Consider the following 27,985-nt stretch of genomic DNA (forward strand, 5'->3'; position numbering starts at 1 on the left):
TGTCAAAAGAATTACAAATCAGAACGTGGTAGTTATCATTTACCTCAAATCAAGTTGTATAAATCTCCATGTACTCTGTTGGACCATGTTTGCTCATTTCTCCAAGGCTATATTATATCTGGACAAAAGCACAATTAATAACATCCAATATGACAAAAAATGCCAAGGCTTCACTGTGTTGTGCTTATAAATCTTAGACCCTTTAGGGTCCCAATCTCGACTCAAACTCAATTAAAGAGCTGTCCAAAATTTTGTTCACCAACACGTTATTTCTCTTTCTTGTTTATGGGATGGGTCCGATGGATGGATTTTGGGGTTTCCGCCCCTTGAAAAGGCCGCTCTTCACTCTTTATTTTCGCCCGTTAAAATTGGATAATTCTTTTACATCGGCCTAAAAAACTAGGCCGACACCTTTCCTTCCAGGATTCCAAATTCCGAAAGACCCCCGGCCCTTTTTTTTGGTTTAAAACAAAATACAAAAAGCTCTATGGTTCTAATTATTTTGTGTAATATTTATTCGTACACTAATTATTTTTACTACTCAAAAATTACGTGAAGAATAGCTGATGCGAGGAATAATAATTTTCCAAAACAAAAAGGATAAGGGAAAGGTAAACAGAGAAAAGAGGCTTTTTTTCAGGTCTCCTGCTGAAGAGAGAAAAAATCAAAGTCTCTCTCTCTCTCTCTCTCTCTCTCTCTCTCTCTAACTATGAGCCTCTTCGGTCTGGGCAGGTGAGAGTGATAACTTCAGCTCTTTTTTTTTTTTTTTTAATTTCTCTTAAACGCTTTAATTCGTTTCCTATCAATTACTCTTCTTTTCTTTAACTTTATTTTTCATATTTGCAATGTTGAGTTGATAAATTATGTCAAATCTGTTATAATTCTGTAGCCTTTTTCCGATTCAAGATCAGCAATGAACTCTTCTTTTTGTCTTCATTAACTTTAATTAAATTCTTAAAATCTGTTATCTATCTTCCTATTTTTCCTCCCTGCAATCCAATTGCTTTGTTAGGCTATGGTTAAGCTAAATTCTTAAAGCTTTTTGTTGTTAAAACAGTCCAATCATGTTGATCATCAATTATGGTTTTTGCATATATGTTAATAAAATTGAAGTCTATATATTTACGATAGTGACTCTTAATGCATGTTGAACTTGTCTTGATGTTCTGTTTGCTTATAATTAGAAAGGTCCAAAAGGTGAACATAGTTTAAATTATTGATTTTTTTTACCTTAAAGTAGATGGCTTTAAGCTTTGCTTCATGAAGATGAATTTATGGAGTGAGTAGCCAACTTCATCTGTTGACAATTTGCTGCCACTGTTAGAAGACTAATGGTGGCCGACTGAAGTCCAGAAAATTGAATTAACAAGAACAAACGTAAAAGGAATGTACAAATATAGTCTAAGGAAAGCTAATTAATTTGCCTAAAATCAATTTATTAATCAGGTTCAAAGGATGCTGGAGATCCTCCATAGTTTTCAGTAAGATATGAGCTCTGGCTTTCTATCTTGCTCTCTGTCAAGCCCTATGTATCCATGTATGTGTGACCAGTTTGTTCACTATGTCAAGAAGTTTTTTTTTTTAAATCATGCATGAATTGAGTTCCTCTAAACTATGTTACCTTGAATCTTTATCCTAATGTACCTTGCTGTACAAATATGAAATGCATTGGATGTAGATGAGCTTTGTGTATGATCCTCCTAATATATGGAACAAGTTGTTAAAATTTTAACCAATCCATGTTGCATGTGGGTATATTTCTGAGACCTACTCCCAAGTCTGATCAGCATAGCTGGTAAATATTTGTGTATCTTTTCAGTTGATGCATGTCCCTGATAATAAATTGCTCTGAAAACAGAAATCAGCGAACATTCCGCCCGAAAAAAAGTGCACCTTCAGGAAGTAAGGTTGGTTACTTTTGTTCCCTCTTTTGTCTTTAATAGAAAACATAAATAATATTGTTCATCTCCTGCTTGTTAGAATTTGATGTGATAGGCTCTCTTTACCTGTGCTTGAATTGTTTTGATTATTATTGTAACCTTCCCAATTTTCCCATTGGGAAATAATTTTTTTTCCTCTTTTCGATGACTAAGAAGTTCTTGGGTGTGAGCATGCGTTTTTAGCACACTGGAAGTATTCTAGAAAGTGTCCAGAAGTAGAAACAAAATAAAAGCAAGCATAACATAACACCTAATATCTAATGCATCCAAAAATCCTAAAAAAAGCCCTGGAAAGTTGTCTTTGAAAAAAATAAACTCCTGAATCCTTGATTGAATGCCTTTTGCTGATTCTTCTACTTCTTGGTTTTTCATCCACTTAAATGGTTGCCTTTATTTCTGAACCTTGTTATTTTTCTCTTTCTAAAGTAAGAATTCACTTCACCAAACCTATCAAGAAAAGAAGAAAAAAAGCTCACTTTATCATTAATATTTTTATTTAATAAATTTTGTTGCTTTTGAAGTCATGTCTTAAATAATAACTTTACGTTACGGAATTTTACTTAAATTTTCAGTGGCATTGAAATCTACAAATTTCAATGCTCTACTGACATGCATGACGATCATACAGCCCCACCTGTGGGACCCACCCATGGATGTTAGAAGGCGTTCTGTACGCGTACTACATGTGATAATTCTTTTACTAAATGGAAATCTATGTCTAAACATGGTTAGTACTACTGTGTGGTTGAGCTTGACAATAATTGAATAGCCTTTTTGTGCTTTCTCTCCAGTTCTTGTGAGCTGGCTTCTTTGCAGTGTCTTTATATAAAATGTTTTCTGGACTTCATTCTGCTATGTTAGTGGCTTAGAAGAATTTGCAGTTCTCATCCCAGTATTGTAATCTTGACATAATGCAGGGTGCACAGCTTAAAAAGCACATTGATGCCACTCTGGGCAGTGGGAACCTAAGGGAAGCAGTAAGGCTACCTCCTGGGGAGGATTTAAATGAATGGCTTGCAGTCAACAGTACCTCTCGCTCGCTCTCTTTCTTTCTTACTCACATACACTCGGCACACACCTACGCAAACATTCTGTATTAATCCTTCTATATATTTGTGAAACTGTTTATATAACTTATCCATGAATATTCTACTTTAGTATGGCCATGCTGTTTACTTACTGGTATAACTGCTACTTTATTTATATTCCATTCATTAGCTGATTTTTTTTAGAGTGTTTTAGTATGTTTTCTTCCCTATTTCCAGGTTATTGCCAAATTTTCTTTGAATCTCATTGCTAAAGTGTAATTGTTGAATCTTTTTCAGCTGTGGATTTCTTCAACCAGGTGAATTTGCTCTATGGTACCCTCACAGAGTTTTGTACTCCTGAGAACTGTCCTACAATGACTGCAGGCCCTAAGTATGACATATCAAACCAGATCCCTTTTCCCTTTTCAATAAATTAGTTATACAAATCCTAAATTTTAATATTTCAGCATGCCATATAACCTGTTATGTTTGGATAACCTGGTATCAAAAGTATTTCTCTCAAATGATGGATCATTAAGTTTATATGGATATCAGGAACCTTGACTTAAATTTAGATCTTTAACTCTTTGAAACAGACACATAACTGCATTGCTTTATTTTTGCTACAAAAATAGATATATAGCTTGCTAATGCTATTGAATTATGAAGTCAAGCTATTTAATATAATCTTGTCTGATAAGTGGGACGAGAGTGAGACTATGCATCATTTTTTCATAGATTTGATTAGTATGTGGTGAGATTTTTATTTTTATTATTATTAATTCACCTTAGCCTTTTGTAATAATTTAAATTTGCCTTACTTTTTCAAAGGTCTGTAGAAGACTTCGAATCTGTTGTAGCCAGAATTGATCTAAGAGTCAAAGTCCTTGTAGTCATTTGATTCTGTCAAATAATTAGAACTTGTGCAGAATGTAACTATGAAAATTGGATCATCTTCCTTCCCAAATTACTGTAAATTTTTTGTTTTCAAGATTGGTTCTTGTACCTTTTGCTGCCTTATCAATCAATTTAATCATTCCATACTTATGTGTATGCACCCTAATTTAGTCTACTCATTTTTAAATATCTTTCAAAGTATATATCTTGGGTTTTCTGGAGTTGATGATTTGCTGTCTTACAAAACTTTACAGGTATGAATATAGATGGGCAGATGGTGTGCAAATCAAAAAACCTATTGAGGTTTCTGCTCCAAAATACGTTGAATATCTAATGGAATGGATTGAAGCACAGCTTGATGATGAATCCATATTTCCTCAAAAGCTTGGTAAAATCTTCATAAGTCATGTGCTTAATCATCTTAATTCTTTGTGATGAAGTCTGACATATTGTCATCTAGAGAAAGATAGTTATTTATCTACGTATGATAGCATCAATTGATGATTAACTTTTTCTAATATTTATACTTGTCCAAAAAAGAAACGAAATTATTATGTCTTGTATCTATGCTAAATACTTTCCTATATTTAATTGCATATTTCAAATTTGCTAGGTGCACCATTTCCTTCCAACTTCAAGGAAGTGGTGAAGACAATATTCAAAAGATTGTTCCGTGTATACGCCCACATCTATCACTCTCACTTTCAGAAAATTGTGAGCCTTAAGGAGGAAGCCCATTTGAACACATGCTTCAAGCATTTCATACTGTTTACTTGTGTATGTCTTCTTCTGCTTGATAATTATTTTTTTTTTATTCGCTGTCCTCTTGTTCAGGGGAAACCTCTGCCACTATTTTTCTATTTATACAAATGTCAATAAAACCCAGTAGTTTATCTACTAGTACTACTAAATAACAGTAGTTGTGTTGCATAGTTCAAATTTGCTGCAATATGGTTAGTTTTACTCATTCATTAAACCTTTCTCCTTTTTTTCACGAGTAGTATTCAAAGTTTCCTTTATCTAGGGATGCTCTTATCTATAGAATTTGCTTGTTTTGCTTTGTGCATAATCTGATAAACCAAATTCAAAGGTGAAAGGGGAAAAGAGGGAAGAGAAAGAAGAGGATAGGGAGGGTGGAAGCAATTCCCTTAAACTACGGGAGAATAGCTTAAAGATGTTTGATGCAACTTCTAGAACAACTAGGAGACGGTTTTTTTAAACCACAAAGGGTATAAGTGTAAGCTTGCCATTATTTTTTTTTTCTAGCAGACATGGTTTCTTGTCACATGTATCATGGTTTTCACAAAAGAACCTGTTATAGTCACAAAGCCCAGAATATGGTTTTAGTTGTGAAATGAGAGAGGCTAATTTTTTTTTTTTTTTTTCATTTTGTTCTTTCTTAAGTACCAAGAGGGGGTAGTACGGCTCAAATTTAGGATATTTACCCCAGACCTCACCTACTAACTACCGGAGTTAAGTGAAGGTGGTAAGGGTTGAAATGTTTCGTTAAATCTCTGAAACATGCTTTCTACAATGCAAGAATGCTTAGTTAACTGGTAAGTTGTGAGGTTAATTGAGTTTGTTGTTGTGTTGCATGTGCAGGAATTTGGGCTGATTGACAAGAAAGAGCTGGCTCCACTTCAAGAGCTCATAGAATCCATCATAGTCCCCTACTGAGTATATAATATAGGGTTGGAGGTCCTGAGAAAGATTTTTATTTTAGGGATGCAAAAGTAAGACTGTTTTAGTATTTGACATATAAAGTTCTCTATTTCTCTATGTTCTCAAACATTGCAGGGATTAACATTGTTTTTCTTTCTTTTTGGATGCATAGATCAAGCAATTGCGAAAAGCGAGTAGCTTTTCCTGAAAGTAATGAAAGCCTTAATTTCCATCTAGTCGTTGCCATTTTTGTTATTTGTGCTTATAGTTTGATGAATGGGATTTTTCTTTTTTCTAAAAGATTATACTATCCAATTGTTTTTGCGTGGTCTTTGGTACTATTACTTTTTATAAATTAAAAATGATATTAATGCTAGTATTACAGATAAGAAAAGTAGTATTCTATTTCAAAGTTGTTTTCATAATATATTTTTGGTTTAGAAAATTAGAGAAACACTGAAAATTGCTGCTGGGTTTTTATCTTTGTGTTGCCATTATTGAATGAATCTCTTTCAAATTAATCATAGAAGAAGAGGAAGAACCTTTCTACTAATTCCAAGGAAGATAATAATGGTAGTAATCTCTAACAGAAAAGCATGACCATGAGCTCTCTATACGACTTACTATAAGCACTTTTTTAGACAATCCATAATTGGGAAAGGGGGGACAGGATTTGATTTGAGAACAATAGTGGCGCCAATCACCATTGGCAAAGGGAATTACGATGACCAGATCACTAGGCCGAATGCTTGTGGTCGAAGAGGATGGTAGCTGGGCTAACCATCTCGGACAAAAGTCGAGAATGAGATAGCAAGGAAAGTTAACCATAGCCAGAATGAAAACAAGAATATTGAATTCAGATGTAGTTGATTTTTGTCTTTGTAGATCACATCATTATTCCTGTTGATTCTGATGAACTGATTTGATATGAATGCCTGTGGTCGCTAAGTTACATGTAAAACCGAGTACTTCTCGAACAATGTAAAGTCAAGTCCTTCCAATCAATCATGTTTACCCCCCCCCCCCGGAATAAATATGGACCGTAAACCTGTGAAATAGCAGAGAAGTACTCCTGTCATTATAAACAGCAGAAGCATATGAAGATTTTGCAATGGCATTTTTAAAATGCATTAACTTTAGAGAAAGACAAGATTGTCCATTTTCCTTTCTACTTAGAAGTGGCTCTTTTTTATTTCAACCAATACCAGCTAAAGGTAGTACCTTCAACGGAAATGCATTGAAAGAGAATGAACAATATGATCAAAATTAATTTAAATTCAGAGTTTAGACTGCATGCCCTGATTCAATCTCATTCTTATCTATCCTCATCTGAATTCATGGTTCCAAGATCAGAATTCCCGTATCTGGAAGCAGCAAAACCATATGATCCCAAAACAGCAACAAGGACACCCAGTACCAGAGAGAAGAGCTGGAAGTTAGCAAGCAACTCGCCTCGAACCTCACTATCTGCTGGATAGCAATAGATTGCATTTCCCTTGAGCCGACAACCATCTGGCATCACGGGGCCATAGAGGGTGAAAGCATTCTGATAGAACCAGAGGCCTTGGAGAGTTATAGCAATTCCACTACACAAATCAACTGGGAAGCTGTGTGGCAAGAGAGCTCCACCAACAGTGGTCAAAATGCAAAGTCCTATTAGAAGGACAAGCACAAGATGGTAGTACCCCCGAGGCCATTGTGAGTGGTTGAGTGAAAGTAGAATAGCAGATACTCTGCACAGAATGCTGTGGCCGCAATAAGAGAAAGGGCTCCTTGTGGTGTGGAAAGAAAACTGAACAAGAATAGATTCCAACGAAGATGGTTGTAAAGTTAGCTATATTTGACAATAAATGGCAGAATATCAATATTTGCATGATCAATTCCAAATGGTTAAGTGGAAGTTAGAAATGACAAAGTATTTATTTATGAGATAGAATAAACATTTTGTAATCAAATAACCATGATTTCAGACATAAAGAAATTATAATACTGACTTTTCATGATAAGAATGAAATTTACTTTTGATGCACTAGACATGCATTCATTCCCCAAAATTAAAAAGGAAAAAGGAAGACACAAAATCAACTGTCTATGCAAAATCTGCTGCTTATAGAACCTTTATAACTTCCACCGTCCATTCCCCTATGGCTTTATGCCTCTTATGGAATCATTACCATCTGATTACATTCTTTCACAGTCAGAAAGCAGCAACTCCACGTGGTTAGAACTCTGCAATTATGACTTGATAAACAGTCTTGCCTTTCAAAACATTACTGATTTATCAAGTAAACCAGGGCAGAGACTGCCTAGTTCACATCAAATGTTCCGTCAAAACTCAAAAGCATGCTATAGAAAACTAGGGTTTTCTTTCTTTTTTAAATTCTATTCACTATATAGGAAAAGCAGAAACGTTCTCATAAATGCATTTTGCCATTACTGTGGTGCTAATCAGAAGCCAAACTCAAGAAGAAAATCAAAATGATGTGAACTATACTCATGTAAACCAGAAAATTCATCTTTGCTCAGCCCACAGCCCCTGAAAAATAAGACAGATGTCATGCATAGAAGCATTTGAATGTTAAAATCAATAATGCTTTAATCTAAAACTAGCGAAAATTAATCCTAATATACTACAAAAGCGAAAATTAAATACTATAAATGAGATTTTTATCTTCACATATCATTTTTTTTTATTAATCCTAATATACTAAAGCTGAGCTGGCTTTAAATTAAAAACACATGATAACTTTTATATTTTTGTATAAATGTGAATGTAGCATGAAAATACGTGAATTTTATATTAATTTTAATATTAAAATAATATTGAGTTTTCATATTTATATATTATGGAGAAAATAATTATTTGCTATTTAAAAAATAATGAAAATATCCATCATTTCAAGTTAATATTTACAATGCAGGTTCAAATAAATTTATTATTAGGATTTATTTTTTTGCCAATGGTTATTATTTATTCAAAACATTTTTTTTGAATTAATTTTTATTTATTTTCTTACTCAATTTAAAATCATTAAATTTTAATTATAAATGAATTTTATATCTTAGAATTAAATAATGAATATTTTTATTACTTTTTAAATAATAAAAATAATCCTTGCCCAGTTTATTATCCTATATTCAACTACCATTTATATACCTTTATTACTCCGATTTCAGTCATGGTTGACTATTTATAGAGTCCTGTCTTTATTTGTATCAGTATTAAAGTAATTTATGTATACAATAATACAATCTTTATTTATCCTTTTTTACACAATCATCACTGTATTCCTCTAAGATATATTTACTGTTTAATCTATAATTTGTTGAAAGTTGTAAATTATCAAATTCCAAAAAGTTGTTAATATTTTTTGGGAAAAAGGAAATAACAGTAAAATTGAAAAAAAAAATCGAAAGAAGAAGAAAATCTTTATACAAAATGACATGTTTAGACGTTCTAGGGTAACGTGCCCGTGATTAATCATTGTGTACAAACAATTTTATATGCTGACACTGAAAGATCCCAAGACGCAGAAGGATATTTACGTAATCTCATGCTTAGCAGCTAGGACTTCCTTGAAATTAACCTATTTACCAGGGGCCACAACATTTCCTTTTTGTCAAACCAACAATCATATTCTCAGATCCAGCCCGGAAAGTAAACGTTGAAGTCAGCCCCCCTATTTCAAATTTGGCAAAGCGTCAGCGGTTCTAAAGATACTTCATTCCCCACTCACCCAATCATAATCATCCACGTGACATTGTCCTCGTCTGCCCTCCGCTTTTTTCGCACTGACGTGGGATCTCTCAAATCCCGTCCGTTGGAATCTTTCCTCAATTGCCCTGCAGCCTTACCACTCCTCCCCTCCTACTTGCGTCGTCGTATTTCCCAAGGCGCATCTCCAATAACCGCCACCGTCGCCCGCTTAGATATCTATCTCCCTAGATTTCCCATTTTCCAAAATTATTGACGAAATAAAATAATATTCTTTTTATTTTTTTCTGCCACTTTTACTTATATTATATAAATAATAATTAAAAATCCGTCTCTCTCTATAAAATTCCGTTTTTCCACTGTAAACTTCACTTGATCCTGCTTTTTCTTGTCTCTTTCTCTTTTGTTTTTCTTTTCTTAAGTTTACTACTTTTTATTGCCGCTTTTTTTTTCTTATCTCTTCATTGTAATATACAAAATAAAATTTCGCTTTTGTGATTCTTGTTCACCGCAATGTGGAAATCAAATTCTTGGCACACTTCAAAAATAAAAAATGAAAATTAGGAATCATTGATTCGCCGGTTTGTAGACTTCGACGATAAAGTGAGAGACGATTAAAGATCAAATGACTTAGGCGGCAGTGATCTCGCGGAAGCAAAGATTGCCATCTAAGCTTCCGATTTTGCATAGTAAGTTGGAAATTTGGTTTTTGTTGGTGGATTTTGAGAGGGCAGAAATGTCGAAGGTGGTGTACGAAGGATGGATGGTGAGATATGGAAGAAGGAAGATCGGGCGATCCTTCATTCACATGCGATATTTCGTGCTCGAAAATCGGCTTCTGGCTTACTACAAGAGAAAGCCACAAGATAATCAGGTTTTTACTTACTTTTGTTTTAGTGTTCGTAATTTTCTGTAGGCATTGTTTAGGTTCTTAAATTAAACATGTTTTTGAAGTATTTTATAGTTTTTTTAAAGTTTAATTTTCCTTTATTTTTTAGGTCGGAGAAGAGAGGAAAGTTGTTTTTAGAATGTTAAATTAAGTGCAATTCGGTTTGATTTAATTTAATTTTTAGTAATGGAACTTGTACGGTTGATGCTGCTATGCTTTTAGTAAAAGCAGAAGCATCTTGTTGACAAAGGTGTCTGATATCTATGGATTCTTACTGTTTAGGAAAAAGAGAGCGGCATAATTTTTATTGTCAGTTTTTTGACTATTGGCTTTTGTGCTATGTGTTCATTTTATAACTAAATGCACGAACTGCTGTTAACAACTAGAAGTTTTTTTTTTTTTTTTGCTTTTGTATGTGTGTGTTTTCTTAATTTAGGTCCCGATCAAGACCCTTTTGATAGACGGAAACTGTAGGGTGGAGGATCGAGGCTTGAAGACTCATCATGGACATGTGAGTTGTCGTCTGCTCGTGTGTATCTGTGTGTTTGCCTTTATACCATTTTAGCCTGTTGATGTTATAATGGTAATGACAAAGCAAAACGTTGTTGTTGGTCGCTGAGAGATGAGACCGTCCAACATCATATATACTTAGAATGATATACATCTATGTACGCATGTGTGTATACATATGCATTCTTGATCCTCAATCATCAATCGTATATACTTCATATATTCTGTCTCCCTTCCCCTTTCACTCTCTTTCTCTCATAGAGAGACTCGTGGACACTCTTGCTTATTATCTAACTTTGTGCATAACTGTTTATGAAATTCCGATACTGTTGGAATGTTCCAATAGCGGTTATACTCTAATTGCGCTATAACTTTATCCTTAAGATAGAACACTTATTTGTACTTCATTTAACTTACTCATGGTTTATTTTTGCAGATGGTTTATGTTTTGTCTGTTTACAGCAAGAAAGAGAAGTACCACAGAATCACGGTTTGTTGTTTTTATTTTATGGAAATAGCTTGTATTCTTTGATGCTTAATAACCTGAGCTTGGTTGGTTAGTTGTTTGAATAGAGAAACTGAAACATGTTTTTGGTTTTGCACTTGGTTTTATTATGTAGACACATCCTTGGATTCCACTTTGATTGCTCTTAATGGTTATGGTGTATTCCTAATTGAGTTAATCTCTTTATTATGGGGTTATAACTTGAATTTATCATAACATGGGACTGAAAAATGTTCATTGTGGAACTAGAGTGATATCTGTTTTCAGGGTGATACTATCCACTGTGTTTGTCTGCGGCTGTGCGAGCATAATTGACACATGTTTTGGATTTACTATTTGGCCTCTTTGATTAATGTGTTTCTTCTCACAATTCGTTGTGTCCTGTACATCCAGTTTCAAAATCTTATGCTTTTGAATATTGGGAACCTAAAATAAATCCATTTCTGCATTCTTCTTTCTAGATGGCAGCCTTCAACATCCAGGAGGCCTTAATCTGGAAGGAAAAAATTGAGTCTGTAATTGATCAGGTGCATCTCTGAGCCCGTAACTTAATTCCTGCTTTTTAGATTTGTGTTTTGAAGTTGATTCTCCCTTATCAACTTCTGTTGCAATGGGTTTAGGGTGAGAATTTTCTTAGTGAACTGAATACATTGTGTTTATATATTATGTTATACATATTGTGTTAATTGTCTAGTTACATTATTATCATATGCAGCATCAAGAGTCACAAATTGCAAATGGCAACAAATATGTTTCTTTTGAATATAAATCTGGGACGGATAGCAGGCGAACTGCTTCCTCATTGGACCATGAAAGTCAGTAAGTGCCTATTTGTCATTATTTTTCTATTTGCTGTTGGCTATGTGTGTTGATAAAAGTGAATGTGTTATGTTAGTCATGAGTCAGGTGGATGGTGGATGTTGGGCTGTGGGCTTAAGTCAAGCTACCTGGGTGCCTTGAATTCTTTTGGATCAAATCCTCATTCTAGAGAGTTATTGTCATAAATGAGCGGGGAAAGGTTAGAATAATCAAATGTGATAAAAGGAGGTCTTATGTTTTCTGGGATTTCATGCACATCTTACATCTTTCCAAGTGTTGCCACTTTTAAAATATAGCATACATGAATTATATAAATATTTCATGGTTGGAAAAGGAATTCATTTTCAATGTGAGCCCAAGCGGCCAAGCATTGTTTCTAATCTGTTGGTTATAGATGAATATCAAGTGATTTTCAATATCCTTGCATTATTGCTGGTTCAATGCATGGTTGCTCTTCTCCTTGTTTAGTGACTAACTGAACATAGCACAGTTCATTTGCTCCAGCTCCTATTCAAGACTGATTGTCAAATTAAAAAGAATTAAAATGCCCTGATTCTTATCAGTTGTTGGTATTTTCCCCAATTTTTTTGGCTATGGTAAGACAAGTGATCCTTGGTTGAACTTTAATTTCTTAATTATTTCTTAAGGTTCAGTGCCCTGGAGGACGAAGATGATGCTCATCCAAATTTGCTAAGGAGAAGGACAATGGGAAATGGTTCTCATTTGATTTCCATTTTAATTTACTTTACATTATTTTGTACAATTATCGGAATCTCAACATTTTTATAATAATGTCAGGTCTTCCAGATTCAGTATTTGACTGGACACGGGAATTTTACTCAGAATTATCAAATCAAAATGCCAACAACCAAGCATTTTCCGGAAAACATTGGCGCCTCCTTCAATGTCAAAATGGTTAGTTTTTCATTTATTATTCCATTTTATTGGCTTTAAAGTTCAATCCATGTATGAAAATCTCAAAAAATAGTTTGGAGTGGAAGGTTGTTTTAATTACCATAATACTGCAGGCATTGATGGATCATTCTGAATCCAAACCTTTCTTTGATATGACAGGACTTCGCATTTTTGAAGAGCTTCTTGAAGTTGATTACCTTGTCTGAAACTTTTTCTTTGCTTGCTTTAGGCCTTTTATTTATTTATCTTTTTCAGTGCATTAAAATGTTCTGGGTGTTAAACGTTGCTTATTTTTTCTTTATCTAGCCAAAGAGCTGTTGTAGGGCAATGAAGGCTGTGGGTGTCGTGGAAGCTACTTGTGAGGAAATATTTGGTCTTGTAATGAGCATGGATGGAACTCGGTTTGAGTAGGTGTTTTTGCAATTAAAAAAAATATATTTTAAGGTTTTTAAATGCATGCCTTTATGCGTCCATACTATTTGGGAGAATATGCTGAAAATTTATTTGCTTTAAATAATCTAGGAACTTTCCATATTTCATTTTCATCCTTTTTACCTTCTGCAGGTGGGATTGTAGTTTTCAGTATGGTAGTTTAGTTGAAGAGGTAGACGGGCATACAGCTATACTTTATCACAGGCTTCAGTTGGATTGGTTCCCTACGTAATAATTTCTCTCCAATTTAAATCATTTTCTTTTTATGCTTTCATTGTATTGAATATTTATCTTTGAAGCATTACCAGTATAGTTTTTGGTGTTTTGGGAACCAAAATTGCTAGGAAAGTACAAATCAGAGCTTCTAAACCCCCTTTTAGCCCATTTCTTTGATGCAAGACAAACTTTAATTTCTAACAATATAATGCCAAAACTGGATAGGTTAATCCTAGTATGCTGGATGAATGCTGGTAAGCACCAAAAGAAGGAATGATAAAAGATCAAACTTCACTGTATCAATAAAATGCAAGGAAAAGAAAAAGAAAACTGAGCAAGTGGAAACAGAAAAGAAAAGAACTAGAGAGGGAGAGAGATGAGTATGTGCTGGTGTCTTTACGAGAATCAAAGAATTGAATCTTTTGCATTCTGGTTGTTGCCCTCTAACTTTGCTATTTTACAGAAGTACTGGCTAGTAATCTGAAATGGGCTGTCAACAAGACTGGTGAAGGGTTGACGGTTTTTTCCTCTAAAATTTCTTCACCATAAACCTTTGTATGATACATTCACTATTTTTTTTTCTGATGACAAAGAAGGAACTTTTGAATTTTTACTTTACTGTTGTAGGAGTGAGCATACTGTTATTATTATCCAAGGTTTATTTATACTTTGATCACTTCATTGAGGATTATATATGTGATCTTATACTTGTAGAATGTTTCTAAAATTATGCACCGTTTTCAAAAGCAATCTTGTTTCTTCTTCCTTCATGAAGTATGGGCAATTTTTCAAATGCATGGCTCATGTTTTTGCAGGTTTATATGGCCCCGTGACCTTTGTTACGTGCGATATTGGCGTCGAAATGATGATGGAAGCTATGGTAAGTTCTTTGCAGATTTTTTTGTTTATTGAACTATATGCTTATTTTTCTATCTTCAGAAATATCTCCTTTTTTCTTCTTTTGTTTATTGTGCAGTTGTATTGTTCCGTTCTAGGGAGCATGAGAATTGTGGCCCACAACCAGGATACGTGCGGGCTCATGTTGAGAGTAAGCTCTATGTGAATCCCTTGGTTGTGCTGAGACTTGAAAGATGAATACTCAGTTTGTATTATAATGCATATTCTATACTGTAATTTGCTCAGGTGGAGGGTTCAACATTTCCCCTCTGAAATCTCGAAATGGGAAGCCGAGGACCCAGGTGCAGCATCTCATGCAGATTGATTTAAAAGGATGGGGAGTGGGTTATATTTCATCGTTTCAGCAACACTGTCTTCTTCATATGTTAAATAGTGTTGCTGGTGAGTTCTTTTTCTCTATTTCGCATGTTCAAATTTTGCAGTATTTTGGCAATTTGATATCACAGTGAAAGATAGGATGTTTTTAATGTTTCCATGGTTTACCGTAGTGTCATAAGGGATTTACTTGTCTATGTACCCTTCCATTCGATCTCTTAGGTCCTGCATTACCTTACCTCGAGGGTTATACCACGATGCCCTTAACTTAAAGCCTAAGCCTATATGCGATGTATAGACTCCTGCAACCATGACATATTTGTTTACTTGAACATAATTTCAGTTCTTTCTAAAAGAACTAAAAGAAATGATAATGGCTTCTTGTTCTCACTATTTCAATCAACATATAGAAAAAAAAGTTCTTTTTTTTCTGATACCAGTGTGGTCTGCATCTCGACATCCGACTATTGTCCAAGAAAAGATTGAAGAAGAAAAAAAGAAACAATGGTGTGAGGGGACGTTAAGAAAACTTCCTCTTGTCTGTTGTTTGTTTCAATCTCTGTGCATCTACATTATTGAAAATTGTTGTTTACCTCTTACAACAGGACTACGTGAATGGTTTGCCCAAACAGATGAAAGGGGTGCTCCTCCTAGGATCCCAGTTATGGTCAATATGGCCTTAACTTCAGTTTCCTCAAAGAAGACTCAAAAGTCTGTTCCCCCTGCCCCTTCTGTTGATGAAATAAATGCAGCAAGCAGAAACTCTGTGATGATGGATGAATTCTCTGATGAGGATGAAGAACAAATGCCTGAAGCAGAACAAGAGGTTTTATCTTACCGTTATCTTTATGTATGTTTTTGTTTGACTTGTTTCTAACCATGAGTTTCTTATTTCCATACAATTTTCAGGGATATCCTACCAAAAGCGACAATGATGCCAAGAGAACATGTGGGTCATCATAGTGTTATATGTGATTGTTTTGATGTAATTGGATAAGATATTTACTTTATGGGACCGACTTCTCATCTCAAATATACAAATTTTTTTTCCTTTTTTTTTTTATGAATTAAAGCCCTGGAGGAAGAGCCATTTGAGAAAATTGATTTGTCATGCTTTTCTGGTAATCTACGACGTGATGACTGTGAAAATACTCGTGACTGTTGGAGAATATCCGATGGTAACAATTTCAGAGTTCGTAGCAAGCAGTTTTGTTGCAGCAAAACAAAGGTTCCCATTATTCTGCTTGTTTCTTTTAATTTCTTGTTTTTCCATCCAAATCAATATCTTATGTCTTTGTTTTGTTTTATCACTTTTTCCCCCTCTTTGCTATGAAGATTCCTGCAGGGAAATATTTAATGGATCTTGTTGCTGTTGATTGGTTTAAAGACACAAAAAGAATGGATCATGTTGCTAGGCGTCGAGGCTGTGCCACACAAGTGAGTCTTAGAGTTACCTTTTTAATGTTATTAGCCCTTTACTGTTCTGCTTGACTTAAGAAGGCTGTATCTTATTTCTTGAGAAAGTTGTTTGTTAATATCTGGTTGGCATATTAATAGTTTCCTGCTCCATTTGCTATGCCTAGTTTCTCTGTTCTGCAATATCTCTAAGCCTTTACTAGGAATCATGGTGAATATAGTAATATTCATGGGAGATTGGAATCTGGTTATACTTTAACTGATTGGTTCACTTATATTTTTTGAGTTGCATACCTTGCTGTAGTAACTCCACAACCTGCATAATATTTATTGGAATTGGATTCTGGCATGGATGTGGGAAATCAAAACCTTTTGTTAGCTCCATTGGTTAAGTTGCAAAATGGGAGGTAGTGGTAGTCTTTGGTTTCAGAAAACAGAGCCATTTTCTGTTTTTATATTTTTAGAAAATGAAAAATATGAGTGAAAACGTGTTTCGTAATTAAAAATGAAAACAAGTTTTTAAAAAACAAAAATGAAAATTGATTGAAATATGAAAACAAAAAAAAGATGTTTTCACTTATGAAAACAAGGGATATACATTATTTTTTTCTTTATGTTTTGCAAGTTCCATATTTGAACACTTTTTAATATCGTTAATAATAAATATGTATTATATCTATTATTAGATGACATTAATAATAATATCATTGAATATTTTATTTATTTATTTATTTTTGCATTTTTAGAAAACATTTTTTATTTTCACTTACCAAATACATTTTTTAGAAAACAAAATATGGAAAATAAGAACTATTTTCTAGAAAATAAAAATAGAAAATAAAAACAAAAAACATTTTTCAAACCAAATGGAGCCAAAGGCTCTCATTTCTTTGCCCACTTGATCTTCATGCTAAGACTTTAACTTAGGACCTCAAATTTCTGTAATAGTTTATTGAGAACAGAACCAACAACCTTTAAACCTATCTGCATCCTAGCCACTGTATTAGTGCTTGGTCGTTGTTACTTGGAATGTTCTATCGGCTGACATTTATTCTCAATCTGTTTTGTTTTTGGTCTCTTTTCGCATAAAGAGTTAACATATTTTTTATTAGACAAATTATATCTGACAGATTTTGTACAACTAAAAAAGAACGGTTTTTTAATGGAAATAATGAAGGATTAACTTGAATCAGTAAATTTAGTAAAAGGAACTTCAAATCAGGGTAACATGGTTATGTTACTATTGTGAGCAAGCTGCCTTTTTCTATGGGGGAAGAAAAAAGAACAAATAGGAAATCACATTAAACTTATAACCTGTCAGTTGAATGAATTTACCGATAACTGAGCATGCTAGGCTGATATCTGTTGTATGGTTATGAATTATCAGAACTATATTTGGCCCTGACCAAGTTTGTTTGGTTGGTTTCTTGTTGGATCAGAACTGATTGTTCACCTATTCCTAAGAGGCCAAGTATATACTGCTTTGAGTTTTTCTTGGATTGTCAATATCAACTTTATTGATGTAGAAAATCTGTTGTTAATTCCTTTATGGAGTATATTTTACAGGTCTTTGGTCCTCCTTGCTTCTGTCTTTGTAGGTTGCTTCAGAAAAGGGGCTTTTCTCCTTGGTCTTTAATTTTCAAGTAAGTCTTCATAGTGCAGGTAATGTTGTATCTTAAATTGATGGATCAGGAGGTCGAGTGGATTATATTGTTTTTGTACCAGGTTCCTGGCTCAACACACTATAGTATGGTCTTCTATTTTGTGACAAGGGAATTAGTACCCGGATCCCTTTTGCATCGGTTTGTTGATGGTGATGATGAATTCCGCAATAGTCGGCTAAAGCTTATTCCATCAGTGCCAAAGGTATCTATCTTTCTTTATTGTGTTTGGATTAATGCTTAAATCAGGATATTTGAGACAGTCGGAAGCACTCTTCATTGTAATTATGCCTCCATAATTCTTGTCATCTGTTGTTTATTAGTCTACCAAGTCCATATCACACACTTGACATGTGTCACCACACAAACAATCAGTCGTGCATGAATTGGTAGGTAAATGAAATCTGTAGCTGAAAATTCTACATTTTGACCATTAATATATTAAAGATTATGATTACTTGTAATGAAAGCAAATCATTTATCAATGATTGCTCTTTTTTAACTGACAAATATTCGGAAAAACTCCTGTACTTCGGGGACACTAAATTAATACTGTAAATCTTATTGATAATCTGTAAAGCCCTCTTGAATTTGGGCGAAAATGCTATCTAGACTCTCATGAGCAATTGCTGAATGGGATAGTGGAAATTCTGCTCCGGAATTTTAAGAAGGATTGGTTTTTATTATACTACAGGAAAAATGGAGCGTTAGTTTTCACATATTAGATTCTCTGCAGGTTCACAGTAATGTTCTCCAAAATGTTCTCGAGTCTTTTGATTTCCTTTTATGTACCCAAGCTTGAATATGTGTACTTTAAGGCATAACAAGGTGCATTGGTCATATGACATTGGTTTTTGCTGTTTTAAAGTTAAAGGCTGCTTCCAACCCAACCACAATGAATTGGCCTTTGATATGATCCTTTAAAGCTTGTGTAAGAAATTGATCAGCCATGTTTCTACCCTAGCTGTCTCAAATTACAGTTTGGCATGTATTGTCTTATGAAGTAGACTATTTCTTATACAGGTTCCTTATCTGCAAAAATAATCCTGCCAATACTTTCATTCAAGTTATGTTTTGTTGTAAATTGTTTTGTTCATTTACTGAGTACATATCCAGGTTTAATGCTGTATCATTACCTGAAATGCTATTCTGATTTTGCTTTTCCAATTTAAAATTTAAAGTAAAAATATTTTTTTTTGTTTGGTCTTAGTTTTGACTGGGTCAACATTCTCTTTAGCTGATGCAAGCATATCTTTTTTTTTTTAAATGATCAAACGTAGCCTTATTAATATTTGCATAAATCGCCTTTGTCCTATCTTATATGTGAATGTGGGAAATGTTTATGGATTAAATGGTAGGATCCTCTCCACTGAGGTTAATTTTGCTGAAAAAATGCAAGGTAATTCTGTTTTTCAGTTTACTCCTTTGAAAATTGTTCAAATTGAATCCTGCAGGGGTCATGGATTGTACGACAGAGTGTTGGTAGCACCCCTTGTTTGTTGGGAAAAGCGGTTGATTGCAACTATATCCGTGGTCCCAAGTACTTAGAAGTACGTATCCTTATGATTTCTTTAATACTTAAATGTAGCATTAAGGATCCTTATAATTGATATCGGTTTACTTGTTTATTTCTCTCTATAGGTTGATATTGACATAGGTTCTTCTACTGTTGCTAATGGAGTTTTGGGGCTTGTCATTGGTGTGATTACGACTTTGGTGGTTGACATGGCTTTCCTAGTACAGGTAAACGTTAGCCGTCCCAAACTTGTTATCTGGAAAAAATTACTTGCTTTGTTAATGTTGCCTTGCAAGCAAAGAGATTTAGCTTGAACTAGCATAATCTGAAGCAATTACTGTTGCAATACACATTGTTTTCATTATTAATAGCATGTCAGGTGCAAATTGTAGATCATAATAATGCATGGGGTATGTAGTTTTATACACTGTAGTTTTTGTAGTTTTACCTAATAATTAACCCGAGTGCGGGTGTCATTGGGCTGTCTGGGGCCATTGCCCATTCCTGATAGAAATTAGGCATGCGGCATTAAGTCACATTTGTGATTTTACTTTATATATGTTAGCTTAAAAGTGGTTGCATACTCTTTTTTTCTCCCTCTTAGGCGAATACAACAGATGAGCTGCCAGAGCGGCTAATTGGTGCAGTTCGTGTTTCTCATAAAGAGCTATCGTCTGCCATAGTTCCAAAGCTGGAAGGCGATCCATCGTGATTGATTTGACCACAGCTGATTTATACTAATCATTTGTTCTGATATTCATATTTCAGTCGCATTTTCTGTCATTTAACATTTACAGGAAGATGCCATCAACTTTTTCCGAATGGGATTTTCAGGAAAAGTAGTGAAAGGAAGATGAAAATTTTAAGATCAGCAAGCTCGTCTAATTATATGTATCTGGCTGGCAAATTTTTTTTTTGTTATTTCATACGATGCAAGGGAAAATAAATCCTAACGTATCCCTGTAGCACACGGAAGAGGGCTAGAGGATAAGGGATGATGGGACTGCTATTGCTATCGTTTTATTTATTGTAAAAGGAAAATCTTTAGTAAATGTAGTGGCAATATCAAGTTAGCATTTCATTTCAAATTTTCGGTTTGACGTGAGAGCTAGAACAATCGAGGGGAAGACCACTTCAAGGAAAAATTTAGACGACTTTGCATGTGCCACGACTGTTGAATGTCAAAGCTATTGATCCTTACATAGCATTAACCTTCAACGGCTAGTCGACTGGTTTTGGAGGACCTCTTCCCACTGGTTTACCGCCGTGTGGGCGTGGCGGGCCTAATGGTTTTCTTTTAAGATCCGAATGTAATTCCCAATCCTGGGACTAAAATGGGTCTCGCTTTGCCTAACATCACTCACTTGGGCCTTCAAGGCAACCCCACTCTATGGCGGCAGCAAGCGCAGAAGTTGAAGAGCCCAATTACTGAGATGTTAAATTTCCAGAGATGGGCCTTTATCCAGCCCATTTTCAGTCAACAATAGGGCATATAGCCAGGATAAATCTGGGAATTGAAAGCGGTTTACCAGGTGGCCCTCGAGGTTCTGGGCCGCTTGCTTCTGCAGCGGATCGGATCAGGGTTGATACGAGCAGGGGAGGCGATCGCAGCGTTTTTATGGGAGAAAGAGGAAGGGATAGAAGTGGGGAGAGAAGAGGGCATGATGAGGGTAGATTGGTAGTTGGAGAGGAGAGGAGAGGTGGTTGCAGAGCTCCATGCGAGGTGGAGGTGACCTTGGCCAGTCTCTGCAACAACCAGGATTTTAGCAGCCATTTTTTCATTGTTGGTCACTTAACTTTAAATGGAGTAGATTGTGATGAACAAGAAAGAGAGAAGATGTTATCTTTACTAGCGACTTTCTGAATGATTGATGAGAGAAGAGGGTATCTTTACTGGCGACTTTCTAAATGATTGATGTTTATTAATTAATAGTAATTAAGGAAGTTATAGAAGGCTGCTGTTACTTGCCAAAATGAAGTTTTTAAATGTTTCTACTTGAACAAAAAAATTTGATTTACTTAACATTCAGTAGCTATGGGCTATGGGTAGGATGTTTCACTGTCACATTCACATCATGCTATAACGGATAGATATGTGTAGTACTAGAGACTGGTGTGTTCGCAATTGCTGGAGGAGAGGCATTACTTGCCACATCGGTCTGTATGGAATCCTCAAGCAGCAGGGAGAATATCTAAGGCAACTTCCTTAAGGGATGGCATTGTTTCCCGCTGATGCACACACAAAAATTTGTCCCCCACGTTTCTAAGGATTCTCCAAGGACCTGGATAGCACCTAATTCAGAAAGAAAAAATATATATATATATAGTTGTTGAAATTTAGTCGTGAAGCTGAAGAAAATTCGGTAAGAAATTAAATCATGTAGCAAAACCTGAAAAGGGTTCCTCCATTGCGTCCCTTAAAGTTATGTATGTAATATACGGTCTCCATCATGGGCAGGAGGGTTTTGGTAAGTGCTGCCAGCTTAGGGTAGAAGAAAGGTGGATAATCTTATAGCTCGTTTAAGGACAACTATTTATAATTTTTCAACTGTCTACCACTACAACAAGATGATAGAATGCAGATGAAAATTCTATTAGTATTGGATAGATTTTTCTTCATTTTTAAAAGTAATTAATACATGAACTCATTAATTTTCTCAAAAGCCCAGCTATAGATCTCAGAGTAATGCACTGGGTGACAATAGGAGGGCATCAAGAAACTGTCATTTGAAACGATTATATATGTAGATGAAACTGAATTCAAAATTAGCAAGAACAATGTAAGATTCACCAAGGATACACCCAGATCTGATACGGTCAAGTTCTCCATTGAATATAATAAGTTTTCTGGTGGTATTCATTACGGCTTCCTTGTAAAGCTCTTCCACTACAATCATTTCTGCATAATAGAAAGCAGACAGAAATATAAGCTTCACGGAGTGCACATCAATAAGAATACAGAATGCTTGAAACTACCATTGACGTTAAAATATGGATAGCCAACTAGGAACAGTTCATCATCAGGCTTTACCCGGTCTGCCATTTTCACCTTCTCACCAAAACCAAAATCCTCAAAGAATGATGGCTTTGTTAGATAGTCCAATTTGAAAGAAGCTCCTTCAAACACTTGTCTGGCAAATTTAACTTCATTTGCCTCTGGGAAAAACTGAAAATTTACAGCAGTGGTTTTGTACCCATAAATTATGAGCTATAAATAGAGAAACTTGATAACGAGATCAATGGGATCAATTGTTCACTCATAAAAGGGCTCATTCATTACAAACATGACAAAGGTATTAAATATTTATAAGTATCAACAAATTAAGGTCTCATATCATAATAGTAGGATTAGCTTCAGATGATTGAAACTTACGATTCTGGTTCGTGTAGCTTTCTCTGGAGTTACTAAGATATCACAAAATTCACGAATCAACTGCATACTTTCAGTCATTTCATTTCCTCCTTCACCATCACCTGATGTGTATTTGGCATATAATCAAAAGAAATAGAAGTCAAAAAAGAAAAAAGACACGGGGCCAAGGGGGGGAGAGAACCTGGTACGGATTGAAGTCCAGCTGTTGGGAATTCAATCTCCTGTAACAGACATTTTGTAGGTCACAAACTATATTGTTATTGAACGAAGTATGTGCTTTTCTAATTCTTCATTTATTACCCAGCGCTATCTCACCATTAACTGTTTGCCATCCTTCAAAGCCAATTCAGTTGCCTTTTTTGCCTGTTATTAATTTGACACATGCCCAAAGGAATTAATAATTGTTAGAATTAAAATAATGGCACAAATAATCACAGTAAAAAGGAGGAAGAAGAGTGTGACAACTAGCAAGAGAGAAGATATGGGCTGGCATGGAATTGCAGTTCTAATTCTGTTTGACAGCTTACTTGTTTAAGAAGGTCAAAGTAGTCATTGGGGAACGGCGTATCATCATAGTCAACCGAGGCGTTCCCCTGCTTAGGAACTGAACGACTAATAAACTTGAGATTCCTCGAAAAGCCTATAATGTGGTACAAATTAAAATTTTCTTTCATACAAGCATTTGGGTTAGCTCCTGTCCAATGGCCTCCGCTGTGAAGAACCTACAATTTGGCACAAACTAATTAATCAAAATTTCACTTGATTGTCAGAGATGTTCCTCTATCAGTCACTAACATGAACTTAATCAAGAAAAACAAAAGCAGCAAAGGAGAATTCTGAATCTAATAGTTCACGAGTGACCAAAAGAGAGTGCTCATCATCTTCTAGGCAGGCAATTTTATCTGTGCGGGCATTGAACTAAATAGATGAAGCATTCTATTACCTTCCGCTGTGGGATTGAGGATACTGCAAAGACAGGACAGAACAGCAGCATCTCCTGATCCTTTCTTTTGGAATCACAACGACCGTTTATGTTTAGTTGTTAATTCAACCTTTAGTTAAAACTCCCACAATGCAATCTCTGACGTGTTGCGTTCTTCGCCACTCAGGTTTGTTTATCTTCTTTCAATCTAGTCCTTACAACTTTTTTTTTTTTTTCTGAATACGAAAATTTTGTTCTCTACTATAAATTTTAACTAAAATTTTGTGTAGCAGCTTATGCTGCTTCTTTGGATAAATACAAAATTTATTATATGTACGTTAAGTAAACACATTAATTGATTATTTAAGAATTAAAAATGGAGGTGAAATAATGGGATGGAAGAGTATAACATCCAACATTAGTTGTTACAATAAAAAATGCATTTATTATATACACTTCTTGTCCCATTTATATATATGCATGTTTAATTTTTCAGCAAAATCTTTAAAGTAATTGGTTCAGCAAACATACGTGTTTGGTAGAATAGAATTAACTAAAAATAATTAGTATAAAATCCTTTCTTTTTATCTAAATTGATCGTATATAGGACTAATTAGGAAAGCCCTAGCTACCCCTTAAAAGAGATTAGTAATATTCTAGGTAAACAATAAATAAAAAAACCCCAATTAATTAGTGAAATTTATAGTATGGTTGAATGAATCGTAAAGAGTAACGGGAAGATGGAGTCATCGCCAAAATTAAATATTGGGGTTAGATTTCAAAGGCTCTCAAGAAAGCAAATATATATATATATATATATATATATATAGTATTTAATTATTAACAAATGACGCAAACATTTGAATGTTTAATATCTCCGATTGATCTTCGATTTTTTGATTTAATGGTTAAAAAAACTTTAAAAAGATATTAAAGTTGAAGTTCGACCCGGCTGCCCTTATGAAAAAATAAAAATCCCAGATTGGACAAGTGCGTGCGTGTTATGTTCGTCATGCTTTTGTCTAGGAGAGCGAAAATTGATGCACCATACGAAGAAACTATGGTCTATGGCCACTTACTTCAAATTAATGCAAGGTCGTTCCCTGGCTACTGCTATACAACACGTAACAAAGTGGGTTTGTTTAGCAGATGAATTAGACCGTAAGGAGCTTGAAGTAATTAATTGTCAAAACCAAAAATAAAGAAAGAAATTGATCATCAATCGATAGGCAGTCATAGTGTCATATCCCGATTCCGGGCCTGCTGGTATCATAGGAAAGGGATGACTTTCGAAGCAACCAAATCAACTACTGTTTACCTAATGGTTGTTTTTCTATCCGTTTTCACAACAAAAACCAAAGAAGTATTTGGATGTAACAGATATGGCAAGCATACATGTGTGAAAGATTAATCTGTGTTTCTTCTTAAAACGAAGTACTTAATTACTAATTTATAAGCAGAAATCGTACATAGAACCTAATGATCAAATACACTACAGTCAGTTTTCACTTTTCACAAAAGACAAAAATTTTATCAGCAGACGAGTTTTTTGTAAACAAAATTATATATGTGAAACGGTGAGGTACTTTCATCAATCGGCCGGTGAGGTTTGACTAATTATTTTCGTAGTATGTGTCGATTGCTTAGAAAGTCACACGAACCACTGAAACTTAACCCCACAAGGCCTAAATTCTTGAGGAAAACAACTGCAAAAGCACTCAGCCTCCACCACCTAACACACCAACCCACTCTCCATCATGACCATTAACAAAAATATCAACAACACACAATCTGTGTAGTGCAAAATTAAAATAAAACAGGAATAATAATAATAAAATCATTTGTCTGATATATAGTGATCGAGCCAAATAGGGCATCAAATTATCAAGAGTAACTTGCACTGCACAGTTAAGGCATATACATCTCTCATTTATCCCATGTACTGTTTTTTATTTCTTTTATAGAAATTTTTTACATAAAGCAACAAAACAAAGCGGTGACAATTGAACTCCCTAGTCAGTCCCTATATATACAACACTTTGGTTTTGTTATTCTACTTCAGATTAAGACAAAACAAATTAATTAAAGAGTGAATATGGCGAAGAGTAAGGTTCTTGTGGTTGGTGGAACTGGGTATATTGGGCGGAGGATTGTGCAGGCAAGCTTAGCTCAGGGGCATGAAACCTATGTCCTTCAACGCCCGGAGATTGGGCTTGACATTGAAAAGCTGCAGATGCTACTGTCATTCAAGAAGCAAGGGGCTCACCTTATCGAAGGCTCGTTTAATGATCATAAAAGCTTGGTAGAGGCTATTAAGCAAGTTGATGTTGTTATTTCCACCATGTCTGGCGTGCATTTCCGCAGTCATAACCTTTTGTTGCAGCTCAAGCTTGTGGAGGCCATCAAAGAAGCTGGGAATGTTAAGGTATCATATACCTATACAATTACGTTGTAGAGGAGTTATTATGTATACAATATAGTTGGCTTCTGTTTTTTTTTTTTTTTTTTTTTTTTCCGTTGTCTTTCAATGCTTAAAAGTAATATATTATATATACAAATCTAAAACTTCTCCCAACCTAATATGTCAATCTTTTGGTTTCCTCGTCATTCCAATTTTTTATTTCATCTAATTTGATTATTCACTTTTCTTTTCTGTTCTTTGAAGTAATTATAATAGTTACAAATACCATTTTTTATCTAATTAAAAAGAATTAATTATTTTATTTCAAAACTAGAATGGTTCCCTTTTCAGGTTTTTCTACGCCTTAATTAATTCCATAAATAAAGGTTTACTGTTAACTAAATTTTCCCATTCAAAAAAACTACAAACAAGCATACAGTGAAGAACAAAACAAGCATGCAAGTTATAAAACAATACAACAAGCATGCAAGTTATAAATTACCTCTATAATATATAAATAGAGGCAAACAGAAGTTTTTTTTTTAAATATTTCATCATTCATTGTTAAACTATTTAAATATTTTTGGATCTTTAATTTTCCTCTATTAGTTAATAATATTGAAGAAACATCAATGTCAGAAGAAGCAACTTTTTGTTTTGGCAATAATTATTAAATTGAAGCCAACAAGCATTTGCATTGCAGCGTTTCTTGCCTTCAGAGTTTGGTATGGATCCAGCGCGGATGGGGCATGCACTTGAACCTGGAAGAGTAACATTTTATGAAAAAATGGTTGTGAGAAAAGCTATAGAAGATGCCAACATCCCCTTCACCTATGTGGTTGCCAACTGCTTTGCTGGTTACTTTGTCGGTAACCTTTCTCAGCTTGAAAGGCTCACTCCTCCTAAACACCAAGTTTATCTCTATGGGGACGGAAATGTTAAAGGTACAACCAAGATACTATTAATTAATATTCCTCCAATTATATATATATATATATATATAGTGTGCATAGTTATATAATTAAGGTCGATCCATATATAGATTTTGAGACTATATATTATTCTTGATTAATTTGTTGATGATCCTGCAGTGGTTTTTATGGACGAAGACGATATTGCAACATACACGATTAAAGCAATAGATGATCCCAGAACATTGAACAAAACTTTGTACATAAGGCCTCCAGAGAACATTCTCACGCAATCACAGCTAATCCAGAACTGGGAGAAGCTTACTGAGAAGAAACTAGACAAAATAAGCATTTCTGCGCAAGATTTCCTGGCCTCCATGAAAGGTACGTTTAGCTCTTTTTTTTTTTTTTTTTTTCCTTCATTGGTCTTGTTTGACCATAAACGCTGGGTAGAAAAAACTTGTTTGACAATAATTTAAGACAAAACCTTGGGAGAAAACCCTTGTTTGAAAATCTTACTCATGCAGGATAGGATGTGATCGATGTATATTTATGTAATTAAGTAGTTAATTTTTATGATTGGGTTGTTGCGCGTGCAGGGATGGACTTTGCAGGGCAGGTAGGAGTGGGCCATTTCTATCATATTTTCTACGAGGGCTGCTTAACAAACTTTGAAATAGGGGAACAAGGTGAAGAAGCTTCAAAGCTTTATCCCGAGGTGGATTACATCCGCATGGATGAATACCTGAAAATTTATACATAATAATAAATGTAACTTGCAGTACGAATTTTACCTGATCAAGCAAACAAAATCATATATGGCTATCAAAGCTAATTATGCATGGACTGTACTCCAATATTATTCTCCTAAAATTTTAGACGTCTACCTTATGTAGGAAGTGACTCCAACTCCTGTTTTGGTGGTCGTTGTACATGATTTCCCTTTTTAATTGCATCAATATATATTAATAACATATGATTGTTGATCTTTCAGTTTCAATTTTATATCCTAAGTTCATCAAGT

At 34.6% G+C, this 27,985-nt stretch overlaps 4 protein-coding genes and 1 pseudogene across 10 annotated transcripts; 3 read left to right on the forward strand and 2 right to left on the reverse strand.

The window, feature by feature from the left end:
- Nucleotides 1–421: 421 nt before the first annotated feature.
- LOC111304256 (MOB kinase activator-like 1A) lies at nt 422–5,763 on the forward strand. Of its 5 annotated transcripts, none has more exons than XM_089765258.1 (8): nt 579–732; nt 1,859–1,907; nt 2,858–2,966; nt 3,266–3,359; nt 4,120–4,253; nt 4,479–4,642; nt 5,270–5,351; nt 5,468–5,763. In XM_089765258.1, exons 1-7 carry the CDS (start codon nt 710–712, stop codon nt 5,327–5,329), a joined length of 633 nt encoding a protein of 210 aa, XP_089621384.1. In that variant the 5' UTR covers nt 579–709; the 3' UTR covers nt 5,330–5,351; nt 5,468–5,763. The 5 variants fall into 5 exon arrangements, with proteins under 5 accessions (XP_022756533.1, XP_089621384.1, XP_089621382.1 ...); XM_089765256.1 differs by having other exon boundaries at nt 606–732; nt 1,820–1,907; XM_089765257.1 differs by having other exon boundaries at nt 606–732; nt 1,820–1,907; nt 5,270–5,348.
- Nucleotides 5,764–6,705: 942 nt separating this feature from the next.
- On the reverse strand, nt 6,706–7,961 carry LOC111314694 (uncharacterized; annotated as a pseudogene).
- Nucleotides 7,962–9,146: 1,185 nt separating this feature from the next.
- On the forward strand, nt 9,147–20,225 carry LOC111304272 (protein ENHANCED DISEASE RESISTANCE 2-like). 2 transcript variants are annotated; one of them, XM_022900816.2, is made up of 22 exons: nt 9,147–10,116; nt 10,568–10,642; nt 11,078–11,131; nt 11,608–11,673; nt 11,862–11,965; nt 12,613–12,680; nt 12,764–12,880; nt 13,040–13,080; nt 13,187–13,287; nt 13,445–13,540; nt 14,344–14,408; nt 14,505–14,576; nt 14,672–14,827; nt 15,367–15,587; nt 15,671–15,710; nt 15,835–15,989; nt 16,097–16,198; nt 17,776–17,820; nt 17,903–18,043; nt 19,293–19,388; nt 19,480–19,581; nt 19,959–20,225. In XM_022900816.2, exons 1-22 carry the CDS (start codon nt 9,979–9,981, stop codon nt 20,064–20,066), a joined length of 2,163 nt encoding a protein of 720 aa, XP_022756551.1. In that variant the 5' UTR covers nt 9,147–9,978; the 3' UTR covers nt 20,067–20,225. The 2 variants fall into 2 exon arrangements, with proteins under 2 accessions (XP_022756551.1, XP_089621385.1); XM_089765259.1 differs by having other exon boundaries at nt 9,368–10,116; nt 12,619–12,680.
- A 1,074-nt stretch (nt 20,226–21,299) lies between these two features.
- LOC111304301 (LOW PSII ACCUMULATION protein (DUF1995)) lies at nt 21,300–23,810 on the reverse strand. 2 transcript variants are annotated; one of them, XM_022900845.2, is made up of 9 exons: nt 23,671–23,810; nt 23,255–23,449; nt 23,043–23,090; nt 22,909–22,948; nt 22,728–22,828; nt 22,331–22,520; nt 22,155–22,253; nt 21,745–21,862; nt 21,300–21,647 (listed from the first exon to the last, which is right to left on the reverse strand). In XM_022900845.2, the coding sequence occupies exons 1-9, from the start codon at nt 23,719–23,721 to the stop codon at nt 21,527–21,529; spliced, it is 963 nt and encodes a 320-aa protein (XP_022756580.1). In that variant the 5' UTR covers nt 23,722–23,810; the 3' UTR covers nt 21,300–21,526. The 2 variants fall into 2 exon arrangements, with proteins under 2 accessions (XP_022756580.1, XP_089621386.1); XM_089765260.1 differs by having other exon boundaries at nt 21,478–21,636.
- Nucleotides 23,811–25,635: 1,825 nt separating this feature from the next.
- On the forward strand, nt 25,636–27,937 carry LOC111304310 (isoflavone reductase homolog). The gene is made up of 4 exons (XM_022900854.2): nt 25,636–26,074; nt 26,754–26,994; nt 27,142–27,345; nt 27,561–27,937. The coding sequence occupies exons 1-4, from the start codon at nt 25,745–25,747 to the stop codon at nt 27,722–27,724; spliced, it is 939 nt and encodes a 312-aa protein (XP_022756589.1). The 5' UTR covers nt 25,636–25,744; the 3' UTR covers nt 27,725–27,937.
- The last annotated feature ends 48 nt before the right edge of the window (nt 27,938–27,985 follow it).

Source organism: Durio zibethinus, chromosome 9, assembly GCF_047325235.1.
Source record: "Durio zibethinus cultivar Kanyao isolate XHJ-2024 chromosome 9, ASM4732523v1, whole genome shotgun sequence".
NCBI lineage: Eukaryota > Viridiplantae > Streptophyta > Magnoliopsida > Malvales > Malvaceae > Durio > Durio zibethinus.

Coding starts and splice junctions, on each gene's coding strand:
- LOC111304256 (XM_089765255.1), top strand. CDS start 1,827: ATGTCCCTGATAATAAATTGCTCTGAAAACAGAAATCAGCGAACATTC. Junction 1,908..2,857: donor GTGCACCTTCAGGAAGTAAG/GTTGGTTACTTT, acceptor GACATAATGCAG/GGTGCACAGCTTAAAAAGCA. Junction 4,254..4,478: donor CATATTTCCTCAAAAGCTTG/GTAAAATCTTCA, acceptor CAAATTTGCTAG/GTGCACCATTTCCTTCCAAC.
- LOC111304272 (XM_022900816.2), top strand. CDS start 9,979: ATGTCGAAGGTGGTGTACGAAGGATGGATGGTGAGATATGGAAGAAGG. Junction 11,966..12,612: donor TCATTGGACCATGAAAGTCA/GTAAGTGCCTAT, acceptor TTATTTCTTAAG/GTTCAGTGCCCTGGAGGACG. Junction 12,881..13,039: donor CCTCCTTCAATGTCAAAATG/GTTAGTTTTTCA, acceptor TTGATATGACAG/GACTTCGCATTTTTGAAGAG.
- LOC111304301 (XM_022900845.2), bottom strand. CDS start 23,721: ATGCTGCTGTTCTGTCCTGTCTTTGCAGTATCCTCAATCCCACAGCGG. Junction 22,949..23,042: donor AGGATGGCAAACAGTTAATG/GTGAGATAGCGC, acceptor TGTCTGTTACAG/GAGATTGAATTCCCAACAGC. Junction 21,648..21,744: donor AATGGAGGAACCCTTTTCAG/GTTTTGCTACAT, acceptor TTTCTGAATTAG/GTGCTATCCAGGTCCTTGGA.
- LOC111304310 (XM_022900854.2), top strand. CDS start 25,745: ATGGCGAAGAGTAAGGTTCTTGTGGTTGGTGGAACTGGGTATATTGGG. Junction 26,075..26,753: donor AAGAAGCTGGGAATGTTAAG/GTATCATATACC, acceptor TTTGCATTGCAG/CGTTTCTTGCCTTCAGAGTT. Junction 27,346..27,560: donor TTTCCTGGCCTCCATGAAAG/GTACGTTTAGCT, acceptor TTGCGCGTGCAG/GGATGGACTTTGCAGGGCAG.